General features: G+C 34.2%; 1 protein-coding gene across 1 annotated transcript in view; it reads right to left on the bottom strand.

Annotated features, from left to right (window-relative positions):
- Positions 1–22,044, bottom strand: part of LOC129221997 (voltage-dependent calcium channel type A subunit alpha-1-like) — a 368,073-nt gene that overhangs the window by 176,625 nt on the left and 169,404 nt on the right. The window contains 5 exon segments of the mRNA XM_054856408.1: positions 234–293; positions 6,502–6,617; positions 13,288–13,391; positions 15,353–15,573; positions 20,336–20,491. Of these exon segments, the coding sequence (XP_054712383.1) occupies positions 234–293; positions 6,502–6,617; positions 13,288–13,391; positions 15,353–15,573; positions 20,336–20,491 (657 nt within the window).

Genomic DNA, 22,044 nt, shown 5'->3' with positions numbered 1-22,044 from the left:
TTAATTAGAGGATGACCAAAACGGACATTTCAGTTGACCATACTTTCACAGGTATAAATGAATGTACGGACGAGCTACAGATCAAAAAATAAATAAATAAATAAAACATGCTCAACATTCAGTCGGGGGTGAGTAAAATAAAAATTTAGGCGAAACTTGATAAAATATCTTTTTCGAATTCAGCACTTCCCGCATTCGGCAAGGAAGAGAAAAAAGTTAGTGATATGCCATACCTTCCATAATATGCAGTTTTTCTTCTTCTGTTGTTCTTTCTTCATTCAATATAACTTCCTCTATAAAAAGAAAAAAACCGTGTTAGAAAGCATTCTATGTTCAGTCAAAAGAAACACTTAAAGAATTGCACTTGAGTAATTAATTAACTCCTAAATGAGTCATTCCACTTCAACTGACATGAATTCTCAAATCGTCCTTTATCTCCGAATTGGATGAAATTTTACAGAGGTGTAGAAATAAATGCCTTTTTGAAACTAACCTATATTACACACTTCCAGCTTCCAAGACCCAGATCCTTTTAAGATCTAGGGTTTTCCAAAAGAGTGCACTAAAATGGCGGATCAGCTTTGTGAAACGAATTGACCAAGATCGAAAATTTTTTTATCGCACTTAGGAGTTCGAAAATTTAGGTACTTATGTTTTTGGTTATTAACGCGTTTTAGTATTTTCTGAGTTTGAGCTCATTAGTTTTGAGTAGCACTATTGACGAAGCGCGGTGGGAATCCCTCCCCCCTGAATTTTAGGATTTCTTAGATTTTGAATAAAAATAATTTAAAAGCTCGCATTTGGTAACTCTATTGCTACAGTACTTGTTTTAATGTGTATCATTTGCAGAGCGTAAATATTGATTTGGTAAAAGATATTGGCCATCAAAATCCATCACATGAAAAATATCCCGATTTCAACGTGCTGCAGCTCAAGTTCATCACCTTGCATCTTTTTTTCTTTAGCGTACCATCGAAAGAAATGGTTTTTTTCTCACCAAAAAAATTTACTTTTCGATGATGTTCTTTTAGATAAGGATGAAAAAAAAAAGATGTTGAAATACTGCCTGTCGTTTACGAGAAAAGCTCGCTCTACAATGTGAAACGGTTGGCATGGAAACCAGTTCATAGTGATCTTAAAACTGTTATTAGAAAGAAATGGAATCCCACTGCAATTTGTCAAGAGTTTACCTATATGCGTACTACACAAAAACTAATGAGCCCAAACACACTAATGTACTAGAACATATACAGGGTGTTCCGTTTTAACCTGCAAAGACCTTTATTTTTCCAACCGTTGGTCCTAGATGCATACTTTCAATTGCAAAAATGTTCAAAATCAGATGCCAAAAAATGCAAAATTTAACTTTTTATACGGATCCCAGGTCCCCTAACTTATATTTAGGGAAATATTCTCCATTGAAAATAATTCCAACACAAAAAGTTTGAAATTAGCACGACCAGTATTCACCGAGATATGAAACGCAGCGTTTTGTGACTTACACCACTTTGCACTTGCTGTCAATAACACCTTTTGGGGGAAAATATAGCAGTTAAAAGAGTTTAAAATTATATGTGTACATAGAGTGTGGTTTTTCAAATTGTTCGAGGTTTTACCGTGCGTTTTTGTGTATCACGGGCATAACATTTGCATTTATTTTTGAATAGCAATGAAAAACATAAATACTTTTTTTTTTTACTTGGACAACCTGTTATTCTTCTGAAAGGGAGATAAGTTCCAATCTCATCTTCTGTATGGTCCCTGAAAACTTTAAACTGGAATATCTCCTTGAATTTCGGTCGCACAAATGTCAAGTTTTTTGTGTCAGTAATAGTTTTTAATAGAAATTATTTCTCTAAATATAAGTTAGGGGACCTGGGGCCAGTATAAAAAGTTAAATTTTGTATTTCTTGACTTATTTTTATATTTGCTTCAAACTTTCAATAACTCCGCATCTGATTTTGAAAATTTTTCCAATTGGAAGTATACATCTAGGACTAACGGTTGCGAAGATAAAGGTCTTGCAGGTTAAAACGGAACACCCTGTATAGCAAAAGTACTAAATGAACGATAAGCAAACTTCAACGTATTAATTAATTAGCATACTAATTTGCATCAGAACTAAACATCCGAAATCTAAATAATTTATTTTAGTCACTGGAAAAACCAAAGCATACTTTTTCATTGTTTCGTACATATTATGTAACTCTACAGTGGATTTTTGCAGTCACAATGTTGTAGACCTTTGATAAACGCTAAACACGTCTATTATCTGTTCCCAAACGTGCTAAATACCCCTTCTGTTGTTTTAAAGCAATTGTTAGAGGATCTTCGAAAAATAAATTCATCATTTATTGAATTATTTTCTCAAATCAATTTGGCCAGTCTGAAAAATTGAGACGGATGGACATTCCCCCCTATCCCAGGGGCGCCGATTTGCAAAAATTATTCGAGGGGCTGAACGTCACCGGTGATCCATGGGATATGTAACCCCACGGAACCCCCTCCCCCTTTTTTTCAAAAAAAAAAGTTCAGATTTTTGAATCTCGAAAATGCCAATTTACATATTTTCTGATTTATGCAAACAAACAATATGTGGCATGGCGTTTTCAATGTCAATCTAAGAATTGGTACACAGATTTTCTGGTTCAGTCAGATCATGTCACTTGTCTTCAGCGAGGGACATTTTTACAGTTCTATTTTCGGGAAGTCGTCGTGCAGTGCCCTGGCTAGGCATTAATATAAAGTAGGGCACTTGACTTGCATCCCAGTGGCGCCTACCCACAAAAAATATTGGTAGGATGGGGGACATACCGCAGGTGTAACCCCGGGAAATTTTCTAAATTGGAGGTGGAAAAAGTAAGTTGTACAGTTTTTTAAGCATTTTAGAGCAATATATTATCAACATTAGAATCCCGAAAACTCTACTCTCGCTAACTAGACACATGTTTTGGCTTTGTAAAACGAAAAAAAAAAAAAAAACACTTGTACGGTATTTTCGTAAAAAGTTAATTTAATTTATAGTACAATAATTTTGTTTTTAGACTATTATAGAACAGTGAATATATATATCTATAAAAAGAATGAAATTATATTTAAATAAATCTTAAACTATCATTAAAAAATAAATCATAAAATCTTGCTGTCGCACTTTGATTAATAAGTGAAATAGCTAATTTAAACTTGCTTTGAATAAGGCTCAGAGTTAATTAAATAAAAATAATATGCCAAAATTAATTTGTTTAATATTAGTTAATAATGTTTAAATAGTATGCAAATAGCCGGTTTTTATAGAGTCTTATACCCTAAAAATATTTAAGTGTTTGAAAGTAACTAATGCAGTACTATAGTAATACGGTAATAAAATAGTACTAATATTTCGAAATTTTTCTTAAATTATTGGGGGGGGGGGGGGTGCTCTCGAAAAAGTTTTTGAGGGGGCTCGGGCCCCCTCAAGCCCCATGGAGTCTGCGCCACTGCCCTATCCAATTCTAAGTTCCACATTAACTTTTATAAAATTTACGAGAAAAACATAAAAAACACACTTGAGTAAAATCTTGTTTCCTTAAGCACATGAATCAATTGAATCACTGATATAGTAGAGATGGGAAATTTGCAATTATTTAAGTTTATACGCATTTTCTTATAATCTGAGCTCCCGTTATACAACCCCCCTCCCCCTTGAGATTAAGGGTGCACCCCCGCCACCTAAATATTGCCAAGACCCCTTGCCCCCAAAACAAAAATCTCCTAAAGAAAGTGAAAAATACCCCTCAAAACAACCCCCTAAAAATTTTAATGGCGCGGTCTGAGCCATGACCCTTCCTAGGTGGACACCCCTATGTTATAATGCTATTTAGCCAATTTTATAATATGAAGGAAATAATACCTTTGTGATTAAAAATAAATGTAAACTAATACAGCGTTAAAAAGCACAAATGTGCAGGAACAGTGCAGATAAGAAATTCGGCGTGCAAGGAACGCATTTATCAATGAAAAATTTGAGCTCATGTTTGAATATGAATCTTATGAATGAGATACACACGATCCGAAAAAATATTCAAGTCCGGCCGTTCCAAAGGGTTTTGCTCCGATTTATCGGATCTATTCATCCATAAGCTCAAATTTTTGCATTGGTAAAGGCGTTCCTTGTAACGTAGAAACACGTGTCTGCAGTGATCCTGCACAGTTGTACTTTTTAACATTGTATCATTTTCGTTCAATTTTATAATGCTTCTTGAGAACAAAAAAAGGGTAGATACTGGGACACTTGGTGTTCCTCTTAAAGGGATAAAATTAAGCAAACAAAACATTAACTATTTTTAAATTTATGTCTTCGTTTAAACCATTTCTTTGAATTAAAAAAAAAAAAAAAACAGAATACTCCCCTAGAACTACTCCCGCAGCAAACCAAAAAGGTTGTTTTGTTTTTACAACCTCAATGATATAAATCAGCAAAAGTCAAAATAAATAATAATGTTTCTTCCCTCAATATATATTTTTATCATTAAACTGAAAAGGATATGATCAGTAAAAGGGGGAAAATACGCGAATTTATTCTGATTAGTAGATGCATCAGTTCGGGACCTCCGTAATCAACACAACGCTTAAAGCTGCCCCAAAGAATAAAGAAACAAATTTCCCTCATCGCTTAGCTCAGGGGTCGAATGGCGGCGGTGACACTTGTTCCAGGCTCACTCAGAGAGAAAAATCGCGGAGGCAACGATCAGTTGCGGTTTTTCAACAGTAGCAAATGAGTACAGTACATTAGTAAAAAAAAGGGGAAGATTGAACATCAGAAACTCTTCAAATCTTCAGATACAAAAGGCTTTAGAATCTCCAGAGGGGTCCTGTCTCATTCCCCGACACTCTTTTTTTTTCTTCGAATTTGTAGTCGGAGGAAATGGGAGGAAATGGCAACTCTCCGCCAAGCCAGTTCAACATTGGCGACGAATGTATGACATTTTTTCCCTGAATGTCGGCTTTTGTGTCAAACCACGTTTCCGTAAGTATTTTTTTTTTCTCGGCGAAGCTAAAAAACTGGTAGCGGAGTGGAGCTTTTTCTCCTATTATTTATATTCTTTGCTAACACAATCCACTTCAACACCCGACGGTTTCTTTTACTGAGCTTCTCTTTCCTTCCACTGTTTTGCTTTGTCAAGCTTGTCTTACCGCGATGGATGCATGCTATCATGACTTTAGATACTGTATCTCTAGAAACGCGAAAAGGTTGAGAGGTTTCAGTTACATTTGATCCAACTAGACGCGCTAAAAACAAGGCTTCTTTAAAAATTTGAGAGGTCCAACATTTCACGAGTTTGAAAAAAACCCTAGACTTCCAGAACTTCCGTTAAACTACCATACACTAACAGATCATATACATTGCTATTTAAATAAAAAAAATGATATCTAGTTTTATTCTTTATTATTTACGAAGCGCATTCAAAAATGCCACTTTTATACACAAGTGTTTCCATTATTTTGATAACTACCTGTATATATATTCACGAAAATAAAGCTATAGGGGATTTCGCGTTTTGAATATTTTGTAAATTTTACTATTAATAAAATCAAAATTTAGTTATAATATATGTATAAAGTTTAAATAATTCGTTGGTCTTAAATTTTTCCTATTACGACGGGCTCGTGAAAATTAAAGCCTCGTGAAAAAAAGTGCTTTTCAGTATTTAACATTGACCTTGGATAAACCACGTAAGTGGAGGAGGGCGGCAGATTTCAAACCTGCCTAGGGGCGGCATGAAGCTAAATTCGGCCCCATGAACTACCCCAAAAGAGGTTAACATTGTTAATGCCCTTGCTCAACTTATCAGTCGTACTATATTTCTTCCCAAAAAATAATCAAAGTTCGAAAAACATGGCACAAACCAGGTTGGGGGGTATTATGGAAGGGGTAATAGCGAAGAATAATTGGTTCTGAATCGAGTTACTTTAGTCGCAGTTTTGCAAAAGTATTCCTACTCAAATCCGTTCTGGTAACGCGTTCTTTTTTTCGTTAAACTCCTCCAAAAGAGGTAAACAGTGTGAAAGTCAAGACAGAGTGTTATCTGAGCCACACTAGACATCTTCCTATAATTTTCATGTATGGTATAGTGCGTCGACAACATTGTTGTTTTGTTTTAAGAACGTTTTACACTGAATTGTGAAGTTGATAGTAAAACGCTGAGAAGAAAAAATGTCACTCAAAATACTCCCCCCCCCCTCTGACTTGAGTTTTACTGACTCCAGAAAGGGGTTTAAAGTTCTGCTAACAGTGTACCACACAAAATAACAGCTCTCTTTGCGGGAAAAAGACGACACAGAAAATTTTGAGGTTTTTCTTTTTTAGTAAACAATGTATTTTATATTCTTTTTGCAACATTATAAAATACTTGAAATTGATTTTTTGTGTTTTATTTTATGTATCATGATTCCATAATTAATGAATATTATTTTTCGGAGTATCATTTTCATTAATTAAAAATTCGTTTTTTAAATACATACCAGCTTTGCATATCCATTCTACATATCCATTAAGCTCTCTTTCTAATTGTTGTTGCCTTCTTAGCTTAAGAAATTCTTGTCTATTTTCTACACGCTCTCTCTCTTTTGCAAATTCACTAAAAGAAAGACAATGGGTTATTTTTTCTTATAGTCAAAAATATATTAGTCATTAAATATTATTCATTACTCAAATATGGAACGTTCTTATTTCTGCAACCTAAAAATTGAGTGAAGTTTATTCTAAAGCTGTAAACCTTCTTTTTCACTTGTATAGGCCTACTTTTTTATTTTAATGTTTTATGCTTTTTTAAGTGCTTCTGTACATATCAAGATTGTTCCAACGAGTGCTTTGTCGCTCATGAACTGTTCTGTTCTACCCAATCATCACATCCGGTTAAACCCTCACCAGGGTTTGGTACGGTGGTGATTTCTCTGGTTTAAATAAATAAAACAAAACATTGGCCAAACACCATCCATGTCGCAACACAGCTGAATTCTGCACCACGTCCTCGCCTGCACATGTTTTGCGGCGGAGCCTCTTCGAATCCCCAAAACTCTGCACAACATCTGCAACAGCAGCAGCATAACACATCAGCTGTGTTACGACATGAATAGTGTTTTACCGATGTTTATGATTTTTAAGATTCCAAGTTAAATGTATATAATAATTATTCAACCATAACTAACAGTAAACTCCCGATTATGGGGGGCTGTCCCAAGTAGGATTCTTAGGAGTCATTCTTCTTTTAAAAATATTTTTACCAGACGGAACTATGTCGATAATTTTTGTCTTTTTAAATTTTACTAACTTTTTAACATTCATTGTCATGATTTAGATATTTTTAACTTGTCATTTTACAATTTTAAGTCGTTATGTTTTAATATTTTAAATGTATAGTTTATTTTAATTGATTTTTTTGTATTGTTGCCACTGTAACTGGATTCTTCCTGTAGTGTGCAATGCTTTAATAAATAAATAAATAAATATATAAATTATTGTCGGTCGGATTACCCGCGGGTCTTTTCACATTAAAAAAACACAACTTATGATTGTGTTATTGTTCGCTTTTATATTTCACATAGAATTTTTATATTCAATGTTAGTAGCAATGCTTTTAGTTATAATTCAAATGTATGTGTGAGTGTTATTAATATTAGTTAGCTATTGTTTCCGCTAAGTATAGTTTTTACCTATTATTCGAATTATCCGCGATTTTCGTTTATCCGCGGTTACTGTGCCACTCTATTCCGCGGACAATCGGAAGTTCACTGTATTGAAAATGAAGCGGGAGTACGTGCCTTTTCGGATTACTCTGCACGAAGGATATTTTTAATGTAGACTAATTCATTCAAATATAATGAAATCATATACGTTTGACAACGAAGTACATTGGGCACCGATAAATAACAGACTATTTATCGGTAGGAAAACGACGTCAAGTAACCAGGGATGCTCACATTTTTTGGAAGTTGAAAATTCTTAGCTTGCTGAATAAAACTCCTAATTTTGCCAAATGATAAAATACGAGTATGTATACATAAGTACATTTAATGACATTCGAGCAGTTTCAAATTGCAATATTGTAATTATGTTTTCAAATTTGCCGAATGAGGACTTTTCTTGTAAGGTCTCAGTGGCTTCCCGCATCCCCAAAGTTTTATCAAGCGTAGTTTTGCTTTTTGAGTTTCAAATAAAAATTTATCATCGCAGGAAAAAAAAGCAAACTATAAAAAAATAAATAATAATAATCAATTGAAATTAAAAAAAATACTTTAAATAGGAATGTCTTGCTAAACTTCAAAATGCCAAACATTCTTAATGCTTAAAATTAAAATTGTGCATATCTCTTCTTTTTTGCCATATTCCATTTCATCCTTAGAAAGATAGTTTTTTTATGGAATTGTTCACGTTTTCGGTCCTACAGTGCTTTCGTATATTTCATTCCTATAAAATGTCAAGGAGTATTTTCCCACGTTGAAAAAAACCGTAGCAATCTCACCATACATGAGTATAATGTGCATGTTAATGTTTCCAGAAACTTCTTTAAAATTATAAGTAGATTTCTTTTCTTATTTCCAGAATTAAATTTGATTAAAAATTCCGAACTACGCAATAGCTTGATTACAAACAAGAGCCGTACTATAACGTTAGTTATTTATTAAAAAAACAAGAATTGTTTTATTTACAAAAAGTCGATTAGAATTCGACTAACAATGCAACAGACTTATGACCTAGTTGGCGGGAAGCCAGCATTCTCATATCGGTCAAGGAGAATATTTCGATGGTTTGAAGCGTTTAAGAAATTGACCAGTTTGGGAAAGCATCCAAGATAGGCCGGGAAAACTTCATATTGATGCTAGTGATGTGTGAGCGATAAAGAATAATGGTGCTATGTGAGTAAAATGTAAAAAAAGTTCCCGTTCTTTCCGGGGGGAAAAATGAAACTGAAACGACTGCTTCAATGCAACTGAAATATTTTAATAAGTTTGGAAGGAGTCACGGTGAGGATTTTTATTTTTCTGAAAGCTATTATATTTTTGTGTGGATTTTAGAAATCAATGTTGTGGTTGTTTGAAATATGCTATTTTACAACTGGTAAATAATTTCGCCCCTGGGCTATTTCAGGGAAAAGCAGATATATAAGTTCCTGCGCGTGTGCAGCTCTATATTTCATTTCAAAACGTGTAATAAACACATTTTTTTTGCCTTAAACTCACCCATGTATGTGTTAATTTTGAAGCAAAAAGTCTTTGTTTCTAACATTGTTTTAAATATTACTTTTGAAAACAAAAGTAAGGTAAAACACCAGTAGTGGCCAGCGATTTAGTAGTGATGGCCATTTCAAGGTTTATATTTAAAACGAGCTGATGTGTGCATCACATGACTTCTTTTTACACCAATTTAATGTTATTCCCCAATTATTGGCAATTTTAATGTCAGTCAATTGTTAACTCTCCGTTAAATCATCAACAATGGCAAATTAAAACCATATTTAGAAAAAAAAAAAAAAAACTCGCCAAATTCGTTTGGAGATCAAAAGATTGGTGATATATCGCCAAGTGTCCGCCAAATTATAACACCACTTGAGTTTGCATCGAAATTAACAATGATTTCCCCCCAAAAAGGTGAAAAAGACCCCTTTAGAAACTCCCAAATGCAACCAAAAGGGGAAGTGCACAACTAGATCCCACTAGAAGTGTACGTACCAAATTTCAATTTTCTAGGACATACCGTTCTTGAGTTATACGACATAGATACGCATATACATACGTACATTTAGACGTCACTAGAAAACTCGTTGTAATTGACTCGGGAATCGTCAAAATGGATATTTCGGGCGTCTATGTGTTCGTAGGTATATATTCACGTGCGATCGGGTCACAAAAAAAAAAAAAAAAAAAAAAAAAAACCTCAACATTCATACGGGGGTGAGCAAAATGGAAATTAAGGTCGATTTTTTGGGTGAAATTTTCTCGCGAATACAATGCTTCCTTTTTTATAAAAGGAAGTAAAAATAGGATTCCAGGTCTCTCAATGGATTCAAAAGTGCATCAAATATGCAGGAGGTATTACCAAGTATTACCTCCTTTACGTTTAAATCCATTGGGAAACCTGGAATCCTATTTTTACTTCCTTTTACAAAAAAAAAGGAAGTATTGTATTCGCGAAAAAAATTTCACTCATAAATCGACCTTAATTTCCATTTTGCTCACCCCCGTATGAATATTGAGTTTTTTTTCGATCCGACCACACGTGCATATAGACCTACGAACATATAGACGCCCGAAATATCCATTTTGACGATTCCTCAGTTAATTACAACGAGTTTTCTCGTAACGTCTGTATGTACGTATGTATGTGCGTATGTGCGTATCTATGTCGCATTACTCAAGAACGGCATGTCCTAGAAAGTTGAAATTTGGTACGTAGACTTCTAGTGGGATCTAATTGTGCACCTCCCCTTTTGGTTGCATTCGGGAGTTTCTGAAGGGGTCTTTTGCACCTTTTTTGTGGGAAATCATTGTTAATTTCGATGCAAATTCAAGTAGTGTTATAATTTGGTGGACACTTGGCGATATATCACCAATCTTTTGGTCTTCAAACGAATTTGGCGAGTTTTTTTTTTTCTAAGTCTAGTTTTAATTTGGCCATTGTTGGTGATTTAACGGAGAGTTAACAATTGAATCACATTAAAATTGCCAATAATGGGGAAATAACATTAAATTGGTGTAAAAGGAAGTCATGTGATGCACACATCAACTCGTTTTAAATATAAACCTTGAAGTGGCCATCACTACAGAATCGCTGTCCACTACTGGTGTTTACCTTATTTATGCATAAAACTGGCACACTTTAGAATGAATAATTTAGCTTCAAGTTAAACGAACAAGAAGGATGTTTACTTCGTTGGGAGCAAAGAGAAAAGCTGCACTTAAAAGAGACAGATTTTTGCCGTTTCATTATAGCCGAAAATTCCTGAGTGCTAGTGTTCGTGAAAATTCATTGTAATTGTGCTAACTCAATGATTGAATCAGGAACTCCGTTTGGTCTAAAATCATGGTTTCGTATGTAATGCTGCAGTGGAAACGTAAAGCGCAGTTTCTACAAATTTTTCATTCTTTCCCTTTTTTGTCATCTATTGTACTTTAGTTTTATTGTACAAGCTTGTTTATTTGTTTTTCGCTGAAAATAAAGCACGGGGGGGGGGGGGGCTGAGGCAGGCAAATTCTAACATTTCTCTTTCGTCACACTCTAAAATCAATTTTCTTAAACGACGAAAAAATACTCATGAAAATATCTCAGAGTTGAAACGGCTCCGACTATGCGGTATTCAAATTTGAAACATTCAAATACTCAAATCAACATGTGTTCATTTTTGAGGTATTTGTGCTCATTTTCGAATACGTAATTATTTAAAAATTGAGTACTAATAGAGTTATGTACTCATTTTTAAGTATGAAATAATTAAGCTCACCATTTGAAAACATGGCTACTCATATTTGAAACAAAGATTTCAAGAAAATTTGAAAACATGAATAAATTCATTTTTGAAAACTTCATTTTTCTCAGTGTGGAATGGAATCCAAAACGCATTTCTTCCAGCATTTCAAAAATTCATTTCTGCAGATGATGCGCTTTATCTTACGGCGGCGGAATGCACCTTGAAATTCCACAACAAATAGTAATGAAAAAAAGAGAAAGTCTCTATTCGGAAAACATGCTGTGAAAGAAAACAAATGATCGGTAATTCTGGGTAACTGTGAGTCACGTCGGTTAACTTTGCGGAATACTATGGGGAATATTGCACAAAGCTCATAGCATGCTGAAGTTGATGTTTGGGAAATATTTGTGGAACTGTGGAAAGTGCTCTTCCGATATTGTAATATTCTGTGCAATGTTGTAAATGAGATATCTCGTGATGTCGTGCCGTACTAAGAGGGAGTTTTTTCACAATTAAAATTTTTATTTTGCAGCTTCTATCAAAATACAGTTGAACTCGGTTAATACGAAATGTTGAAAATCCACGAATTTATTCGAACTAGCTGTTATTCGTAACAACCGTGAATGAGTGATACTGTGAAAAAAACGAAGAAATGCTTACCTATACGGTATTTGGAAAATATTACTACTAATAAAAACATTGTAATCTATTAGTGCATTCAAAAATAAATAAATAAATAAATAAATAAATAAAAAACACTTATTTTTTTATAAATGAATATTTTTGGAAAATATTGAAAGAGGAAGATGATAATTAACAATACCGGAAAAGTTTGTAATTCAAAAGGAAGATGAACAGTTTTATCTCCGAGTAAATTGAAAAGTCCACAGGTAAACAAATGTACGAGCTTTGTGTTCTATGTAAAATATTTAATATTTTCTTCTCTTTACACAATGGGACTGCTCCTACCTAACAAAATGATGAATAATTTCTAAAAAAGAAAATTACAGCATTCAACCACGAACATTTCCAGTAAGGATGTCAGAAATTTTTGTTCTTCTTAGCCGAGACTTTCAATTTATTGTACGTATTATACGTGAAAATTTCTATGTAATTAGATAGCAAACCACACTTAACGAACAAATTGTTCGTTTTAGATGTGATTTCGTATTAAAAGTGATCGTATTAAAGAGACCAACTGCAACTTATTTTGCTTTCCATTTCTGCCGTGGCTCAAAGCTACCTTGATCGCAGGACTGCGAAGTTGGATGGAAAATGACCGACTCCGGCTCCAACTCTGGAAATTTTAAAACTTTGACACCGGCTCCAAATGCTTCACCCTTACAGCAAGAATCATAAATGGAGGGAGCAAGTCCAATCATTGTCTTAGCAAAAGCTTGGTCAACGATCTCAAGTCACGTGACTTAACAACGACGAATGGTTGACACGTTTTGCGTGAAACTAGCGAAAGAAACCTGATTTCTTCCAATGCTCCACTTTAAAATATATCACGTGATTTAGTGTCTTTGTTTCACGAATGAAAGTCTTTACTCCCTCCATTTTATCTCTTCCCGATATCTTTACCCCAATATCAATCTGACTCCGACAGCACTGTTTAAATGGCAGCATAGTTTTGAACCAAGCTAATAATTTCTTTTGAAGGGATTAAATTTATTATTATTTCTTACCTTTGGATAATTATATGTAATAGTTTAGGAGTGTTTCTTCCTTTTTATATCATCAAATAAATAAAACTATGAAAATATGAGTCGAGCAGTTTAAAATTGAGACAGTGTGGCTTTAAGTTTTCCTGAATAACTGTATAATGAAGGTTGAAACATACCCACTAAGGACACCAAGAACTAAATTGAGCATAAAAAAGGATCCAATGATGATAAGGGGCACGAAATATATCCAGTTATACGAACTCCCCATCGAATCATTTGTCTGCAAAAGAAAGAAACACAATTCTGATCATGTACGTAAATATCACAAACGCTAACTCGCATTCAACTGTCTAACAATAAAAATACAGGGTGCCCGAAAAGTTCTTGACACATTTAAAAAATTCATAGAAAACCAACAAATTGTCGTATGAATTTGCGGTTTGCACCATAATACTTTACAGGTTCAAGAATTTTTATGACATCGAAAAAAAAAAAAAAAAAAAAAAAAAAAAAAAAAAAAAAAAAAAAACTGAAAAGGGGAAAAAAAAAGAAGAAGAAAAAAGGCGCTTCGCAGCCATGGTATCAGTATAAGCTATGCTTGTAATTCTTCGTTTAGTAATTTTCATTCCTTTTTGCGTTTTCCCATGTAAACAAAAACGATTTAAAAGTTACTTTTAAAAGTTACTTGCTTTCTCGTTAAGCATGGAGAGGAATCAGAATTATAAGAAAGATATAGTAGAAAGCTTCGTGATGGCCACAACATACTGGTTTTTCCTGTGACTTTATAATCCTCTAAAAGTAGACTGCAGTTCAATAAGGCCATTATTGGCATTATTAGGACTTCAGTGTCCTAATTAAAGACACCAAAGGAGCGGGTGAAGAATATGATCTTGAGCTGCATATGCTGCTTATAGTATGTGCACGAACTGCGGGCATTAGTGAGAAAAGAACACAAAATAATGATTTATCATTGCCCTGAATGTGACGATTGATCTATCTTCATACCATTGAAGTAAATATGGAATTTTTGAGTTTATCAAATGGGGTTTAATACTTTAATATGATGCAAAAAAATCTCATTTTTTAAAATAGTTTAATGAGTCTTTTTAGCATTTTTCAGAGTTGGCCTTATTGGAGATCCACGTTCCTAATCGAGCCAATTCACCATTTTTTGGTAAACTCTATTTTAAGCTTAAATTTTCACATGGAATGATTTTTTTCTTATTTTTTTATGAGTCATTTGATAAATGTACAAAAAGTCAATTGAATCATGAATGAGGGAGATATTAGGTCCTGAATGTTAGGATAGCCTTATTTGGTGCATTCACCTAATAATAAATTAGTGCGTAGTTTCAATGTTTGGAGTTTTGTGACTTCTGTTATCGGGGTGCAATATTTGTCCTACTAAAACATACCAATGGGAAAGATATCACTCACCGATGGGAACAATGTCACATCCCTAACATTTTAAGGAGGAAAAAAACCGCAATAACAATTCTTTTGAAATCTGAATTGACTTATCTTTTATGCCACAATACTGGAACAAAGTTCGTCTACATAACTGGTACGTAGTGTCATATAAACAATACAATCAACAGTATTGGTAAAACTTCTCAATTTAAAAGAACAATTTTCAAACTCTAACTATATACGTAATAAAAGCTTAAAAAACCAACTAGTAAGTATGGCATTATAAACTTTGCGTAAATTGTAATCAGTCAAAAGTAGTTTAGTGCACAACTTTGATTTTTCTAATACTATTTTTTTTTTTTTAATATGTGCCTCTATTGTTGCCAGTGGGTGATATGTCTGACTGAATTTCTCCCCACCGTTAAAAATTTTATCTCTCAGACGAAAAAAAAAAAAAAAAAAACTATTGGTATAGTGAAAAGATTGAAAGTTGTCAAATATCTTTTATTCCAGAAATGCTAAAAAAAAAAAGGAAAATTTAGTCATCAAGGACTTATAACTAGAAAACGTCAAAAAAAGAAAATATTTGAATGAAAAAGCGTGACGCGAGAAAAGTGCGTAAAGTATGCGTGCAAAATAACACATTTTTATTTGTATTCAACAAGTAAATTTACATGAATAATGAGTCACTAACAAGAATAAATGAAACAACACCCAAACAACCCAGACATCGCACTTTTTGTAAAAGAATACAGAGCATGATAGTTAAAACTTTAACCACAGATTGAAGTTGTGGTCCATGAGATTTTTATCGGCTGCTTGCAAACTCACCCAATACAGCATTGCCGTCCAACCCTCCATGGTAATGCACTGGAAGACCGTCAACATGGCAAAAAAGATGTTATCGAAGCTGGTTATTCCGTAGTTGGGGCCGATCCAGCCTTCCTTGCATTCAGTGATTTCCGCGGGACAAATGCGGGAACCAGTAGGGGCAGTTTCTTCATTCCCTTTATAGCACGGGGTCTCCGCTTCACCTTCCTTGTAGATCTCCACTAGAAACAGAAGACAAATATCAAAAAGTAAGTCACATGTAATGTTATGATGATTTATTTTGATGATTTATCTCTATTATTTGGACTCAGAGAGCACTCTTTAAGTTAAGTTATGAAAAGAGACGTTCTTCGAGAATTAGAGGGTGGTATACAGCTACAGTAGGTGGCTCAAAAAAAAAAAAAAATTAGCTAGAGTCCAGGACACCCTCTATTTTTTTAGACTTACTAATAGTATTATGCTGTAAAAATTTTAGCTTATTACTCAAATTTTAAGCCCGTGCTCAATGACCCCTTAATTTAACATTGGCCGTAACATAGAAAATGGCACACATTTAGAAACACTTAATTTCTCCAGCTGTTTTTTTTATATAATTATTTTTTGCAATGTATATGCATTTTACTAGTATATATTATAACATGTATCATTGTTTTTTCAGTTCAATGTATTTTTTTAACACCCGCACCATTCTAATGAAGTTTGGGGGACGGGGTTGAGCACCCTCTTTCAGTTGAAATAAGAAGCTAAAATTCTTCCAGTGTACTGCTATCCAGAAGTCTAAAACCATTGAGAGGTGTCCTGTTATCTAGGAGGAACTTTTTTTTTTACATGAATTTTTGAACCACCCTAAGATACAGGTAACCATACCATAGTCGGAGGTAAAGCAGAATTGCAAGCAAGTACTTAACAGCTGGGTACCACATCTAAAGATCGCAAATTAACTCTCACACTGGATACATCAGTCTGATAGAGCCACAACCGAGTTGAAGATAAAAAACCACATAAGGAAGTTGAATATATTCACATCTAAAAAGTATTTGAGCACACCAGCGAGAAATCCGCAAATATAGTACGGCTCTACGTAGAAAAGTTAAGATGAAAGCTTGAGTTTATTGACTCCATTGTTACTATGTAACAAAGCTGATTCTTTTTATAACTTTTTTACCTTCAGCTCCATTATAGGTATTCCAGAATGACAAGACTAAAAAAAAAAAAAAAGAAAAACTGCAATCTCTAAATGTTGTAACGAGCTATTAAGTATTTACTTGTAAACGGTGGTGCTAGCTTATCAGAACACTTATTGCTGCTTCGTATACAAGGAACTTTCATACAATTTAGGGTTCTCACTAAAGTTTAGTTACATCATTTTCACTTGATGATTGCTTGAGAGACAAATAATTCTTGCACTTGGCAAGTATTGGTGCTACTACTTATGCATAATTTATGCTGGCTTTCAGCCTAGGATTTTACTTTTGAACTGTGAGAATGGCACGCAAAAGCGTGTTCCTTTTAAATACATAAAGAATTGATTTTTAATTAATAAAAAATACCTAACATGCAAGAGATTCTTAAATCACACCGTTTCTCAAAATACAAAAACAGTTTTCGGGAGGAACGATTTCCCGACAAGGCCGTATCCAGAAAAATTTTTCGGGAGGGGCCCAGATTCACACATTGCCTTAACACACACACACACACATATCTTTACATATAGACACACATACAAGCAAAAATATGTTTAACATAGATGTTTTTTGTCTCGATTTTTAATGATTCCACTGTTGGACTGTTGTTATTTTAATTCACCTTGTAGTGGTAAGGATAACAAGAGAGTGTCCCTTTAAGTCGGATGTTGAATATCCATAATTTCAGGGGATCCGGGGGGCTCTCCCCCGGGAATTTTTTCGTAAAATGGACATAAAAATATGCATTTTGATGCTTTATAAAGGGTAACTGAGACAACAAAAATATGAAGAAAAATAGGCAAAGTCTTTTAAAAGTTATGCATTCTTTTGCAAATCGAGATCAATCAAAAAAAAAAAAAATTGCTTGCTCGACAAATCGTTGGCATTAATCGACAGAGAGGAAAAGCGAGGGAGGAGAAAAGAGAAGCCCATTGTCACTTGCTCATATCGGCTTTTAGTGTAGTTTGTTTTTGATCACTTCTCCAACATCCCCCCCCCTCTTTTCATCAAATGCTCTAAAGCATAAAAATTGTATAAAATGGTTTAAAAGAAATGGTGTAGAGATTCAGAAAATAAGAACGAAAGAGTAATATTCTGGCCATTTCGACAATTTATACTTTATTTTCTTGATAAGAGAAAATTGAAAACCTTGTTAAGGAATTTCAAAAACTTGAATAATTTTCAAAGCCTCTAGAACAGCTAAAATTATTAAGAGCACTTTATTAGCACATTTCAAAGTTGATTGCACAGTAGAGTGGGTCAAAAAAAAAATATTTTTTTTTTTTTCGAAAAGTTGAGAGGCAGAGGATTAAAAGGTGCTAAATGGCCTCAAACTAACATGGGAGAAATTTTGTTCCATTCTGATAAGTGTTTTTGCCTTCGGATTGGGTTTGAAGTTTGGATTTCCTTCCCCAAATAGGATACGTTTCATGTAAGGTTGCAATAAAAATAAATGTTACTTCGTTTACAGAAATAAATGATCAAACGTTCAATTTGCACCTGGTTTAATTCACACCCGCCCTTTTAGTTGTTAGAATTGACTGAAATGTGTAAATTTGGTCAAACGCTCCCTGTCGTTCAACATAAATGAATAAGAGATGCTAAAAATCTACCTCATGAAATGCAGCAGTAGTCTTTTGAAATCCTATCCGAAAATAACTAAGAAAATAATCAGAATCATTTTATTTAGCTAGTAAATTGCTATTTGATCTTTCATCTTGCAAATGCAAAGATATTGACAATTACACTTGTCCGGAAAAAAGCATGGGAGAGGGAGAGAAATCGCAGCTTCAGCCTCAAGAAGAAAGTGAAGTCAGTTTTAGTATCATTACTTCATCGTATCTCTTCTATCGGATACGAACCGTGAGGATGAATTCAAGAAGCCTTTACAAGCTTCCAACTACAAACGCTTGTATCGATAAATTTACTACTACAAGCAATACAGTGGATTTTGACTTGCTTTCACGGGCACGTGTCAGACAGGGCTGGAGTAGCTATTGCTTCAGCAGTACTTTACCCCACCACTTCAGTAATTATTGAGAAAAACATGCTTCGTCGGAAGCACAAAATAGCACGAAAATCTGCCCTGGCAAGAGCTAAAGCCTAGCAAAATGTCTCATGTTCTATGGCTAACTCGTGCTGATCAAATTCTACGTTTTTGTGTTTCAGTGGAATCTCCTTCTAAAAATTAAATAATTCTTGCATTATAAGTCGTCAAAGTTTATGCTCCAATCTGGTTTGCTATCATTATCTTTTACGTGCAGATTGGCCGACAGTTGTTCAAAATCACTTTAACTAGATATTTATCCACTGAGTTGAAGTGCAAAATAGATCCCGTAATCCAAAGAAAATATTTTCGCATGTCCTAAAAAATTAATTTATTGCAATGCTGACAGACCTGGAACAGCACATCCGTGAATTGGCAGCCCGTTGAATTTTAGAAGCTCGTAATGTTCAGCAAAATAGACTCCCAAAAAGACAAATTTTTCCTTCTTGTTATTAAATTTGATGCAGAATCTCACATTGACCTCAATGACTGGGAAAATGTGTCTGCTCCACCAATACTGAAATCAATCTCTGAAGAAGATATTCAACTGTTTGTTTCAGTCAGAAAAGAACTATTTACAATGCCTGCCATGCCATACACACAGGCTATTGCAAGGCGGGGTGCCCACCATGGGGGTTCTTGGTGCAGACTGCGGCATTAAAATTTTTAAGGATGTTGATTTTCCAGATTTTTGACCTTTTTTTTGGGGGGGGGGGGCTCTCGTTCTCTTCTACAAATTATGATTTTTAATTTTTGAAACTACAATTAATTACCCACACCACACACACGCGTGCGTATAAACATACCAAATTTCTTTTGTATTTTTAAGTTTTCACTTCTGGTGGCAGTCCCATGACTGCCTATTTTTTTCCCACTATTATTTTAAAAATGCGTGTATTTTTTATAAGTTGTAATGCTATGCACAATTCTTGAAGTATTTCGGGGCCCTTTAGGATGAGTGGCCCAGGCCGAGGCGGCCAGTGCGGTAATCAGACCCTGCTCAGATGGAGGCACCTGAGCCCTCTTCAGTGTGAAACTGCATAAGGTTGCCGAGGGTTGTCAAAACCAAACGAAGACCTAAGGGATCTTTTACATTGAGCATTATCATACAACATGGACGCTTTTTGGCTGACAAATTTGTGCGCCTCGAAAATTCAGACTGGCCACTTGAAACGCGGGTCAGAACTCAGGTCCTCCTGCCAGCATAAATGTAACAGAAAATGAAAATCTGTACAATTTCAAATTATAAGTCAGCTTTATTTGCTGAATCCAGTGCAATTTTAAAAATAGATGAGTATTCATTAGAACATTTTGCACACACAATTCATAGAGCTAAATTCAACACTTCTAGATTTTAGTATGAAAAAATTTATGTGATAACGTTTGTATCACTAGAATCAGCTTCAGTAATCGCTGCTACAAGAGAAAGAGAACGAATTTTATGTATTTGAATATACATACGATGACTAAGTCATCAAAAAAAAAAAAAAAAAAAAAAAAGCCCAAATCTTTATTCTTTTATACATTAACGGACTGTTTTCAATTTTACGTGCTCCCGTATTTCTCGAAAAAAGAGAGGAGGGGCATAAGATCTTGTGGGATAATAGAACAATTCGGTTCATTGGAGTTCGAATAATCGACTTTGTGGTAACTACAGTTCTATCAGTATCTGCTTTGAAAATTCCCCCCTTTAAGAGAGCAAAAACGAGTTCAATTGATATGTATACATAAAGTCATCAAAAATAGACTTACCTAAGTCCGGCTGTATGTAACATGTTTTGTGTAAAGCACCACTGTAGAACTCAAGGCCGATGATGGCAAAGATCACGATGGCAAACAGCACCAAAAGGCCAATTTGTAACAGAGGCGCCATTGCTTTGATGATGGACTTGAGAACCACTTGCAAACCTGCGCACAAGAGAAGTCTTTACCAATTGTTTCAACTACATCAAAAGCATGGAATGTGCGTGGATAGCTTTGAATAGATTACTTTACTTTCGGAAAATTATACAAACGAAGAAAACAATTAACCAAGAAAGCGAGTTATTAATAGATCGGAAGTATTTCCAATTGAAGGGCCACGGGGAAGAATGATCATAGTCCACCATGCTCAAATTTCCCTCATTACGTTTTTGAGCTTGAAATCTCGAACCGTTTCCAAGTTAGCCTCATTCTTCCCTGTTAAAACTCACTCACTATGATGTTTCTTGCCTGAATAATATTTCTCTTGAATACTATCTGTAATAATCTACGTATTCCCATAGGTTAACCAGAGTTTTTTTTAGAAAAATGGACTTTGATCGTTTTTCCCCGTAGCCGTTCAATTCCTAGATTCAATTTATCGGCAAAAAGAATACACTGACACTTGTTTCGTATTCGAAATTGCATGAAATCATTTAAACAAAGAAAATGTAGAAATTTTTCGTAAAAGTAATATGATTTAACATCTGTGATTTGAATCGAACAACATGACTACATTGTAATGCTTTCGAAGATCAAAAATAACTATCTGTTAAATAAAAACAAACAAAAATGAGGAACTAGCTAAACAAAACAAGTAACTCATTCTAGCAGTGACCCATACTAACAGTGTTCGTAATTAATACTCTTATCAATTTTTCTCATTCTATGAACTAATTAGTAATGCCACTCTCTAATAGTTAAAATTTTTTGGAAGTTACACTAGAATGTAAACACTATTAAGGCATCACAAACACTAACAACAGAATCACAATAGTTTTAATTTTGATTTTATAAGGACACTTGTAGAAAATAAATTCTCGGCTTAGTTCATGATTCTAACATTTTTATCAAGCAGTTCATTATTCTTAAGATGATATTTCACCTCTTAAAATTTTTTGAATATTCTCCTTTAAATCAAACATTTCTTTGTTGCAATTTTTTCATGTACTATTCTTTCATACTACTATTTTTTCAATATTTTAAAATGGAACGGATCAATCTTAAGCAGTGCCACGGATGTATATTTTTTTAGAATCGAATTAATAAATAAAAGACTGAAAGCTCGATTTGTAAATTTGATAATTAATAAACCAACAGTATAACGTACATAAGAGACGTAATTTATGATTATATGGTACATAATAAATAAAAAGTATAATTACACTGGTGTGAGAAATTAAGAGAATTTTCAGATTTGGTCAACTAGTTCCAGAACTACTGGACCGATTTCAATGAAATTTGATATATACATACATTGGACCAATACAAACCAAATAGCTATCTGAAATTTAAAATACACACGCATTGTCACAAAAAACGCTCGTTATAGTCGGATGGTATAAAACAGCGGTTGCAAAATTGAACAAAAAAATTGGGTTAGTAGGAGATATGATCCTCTGTAACAGACATATAGGCCTCGCAGTGAGACTCCTTACTTGAAATGAAGCAGTTTATGGGATCCTGAGGAAATTTTTTCCACTCGTTCAACAACGCTATAC

Source organism: Uloborus diversus, chromosome 5, assembly GCF_026930045.1.
Source record: "Uloborus diversus isolate 005 chromosome 5, Udiv.v.3.1, whole genome shotgun sequence".
NCBI classification, from domain to species: Eukaryota; Metazoa; Arthropoda; class Arachnida; order Araneae; family Uloboridae; genus Uloborus; species Uloborus diversus.
The sequence above is the reverse complement of the archived record's forward strand: the minus strand, read 5'-3'. Positions and strand labels throughout refer to the sequence as shown.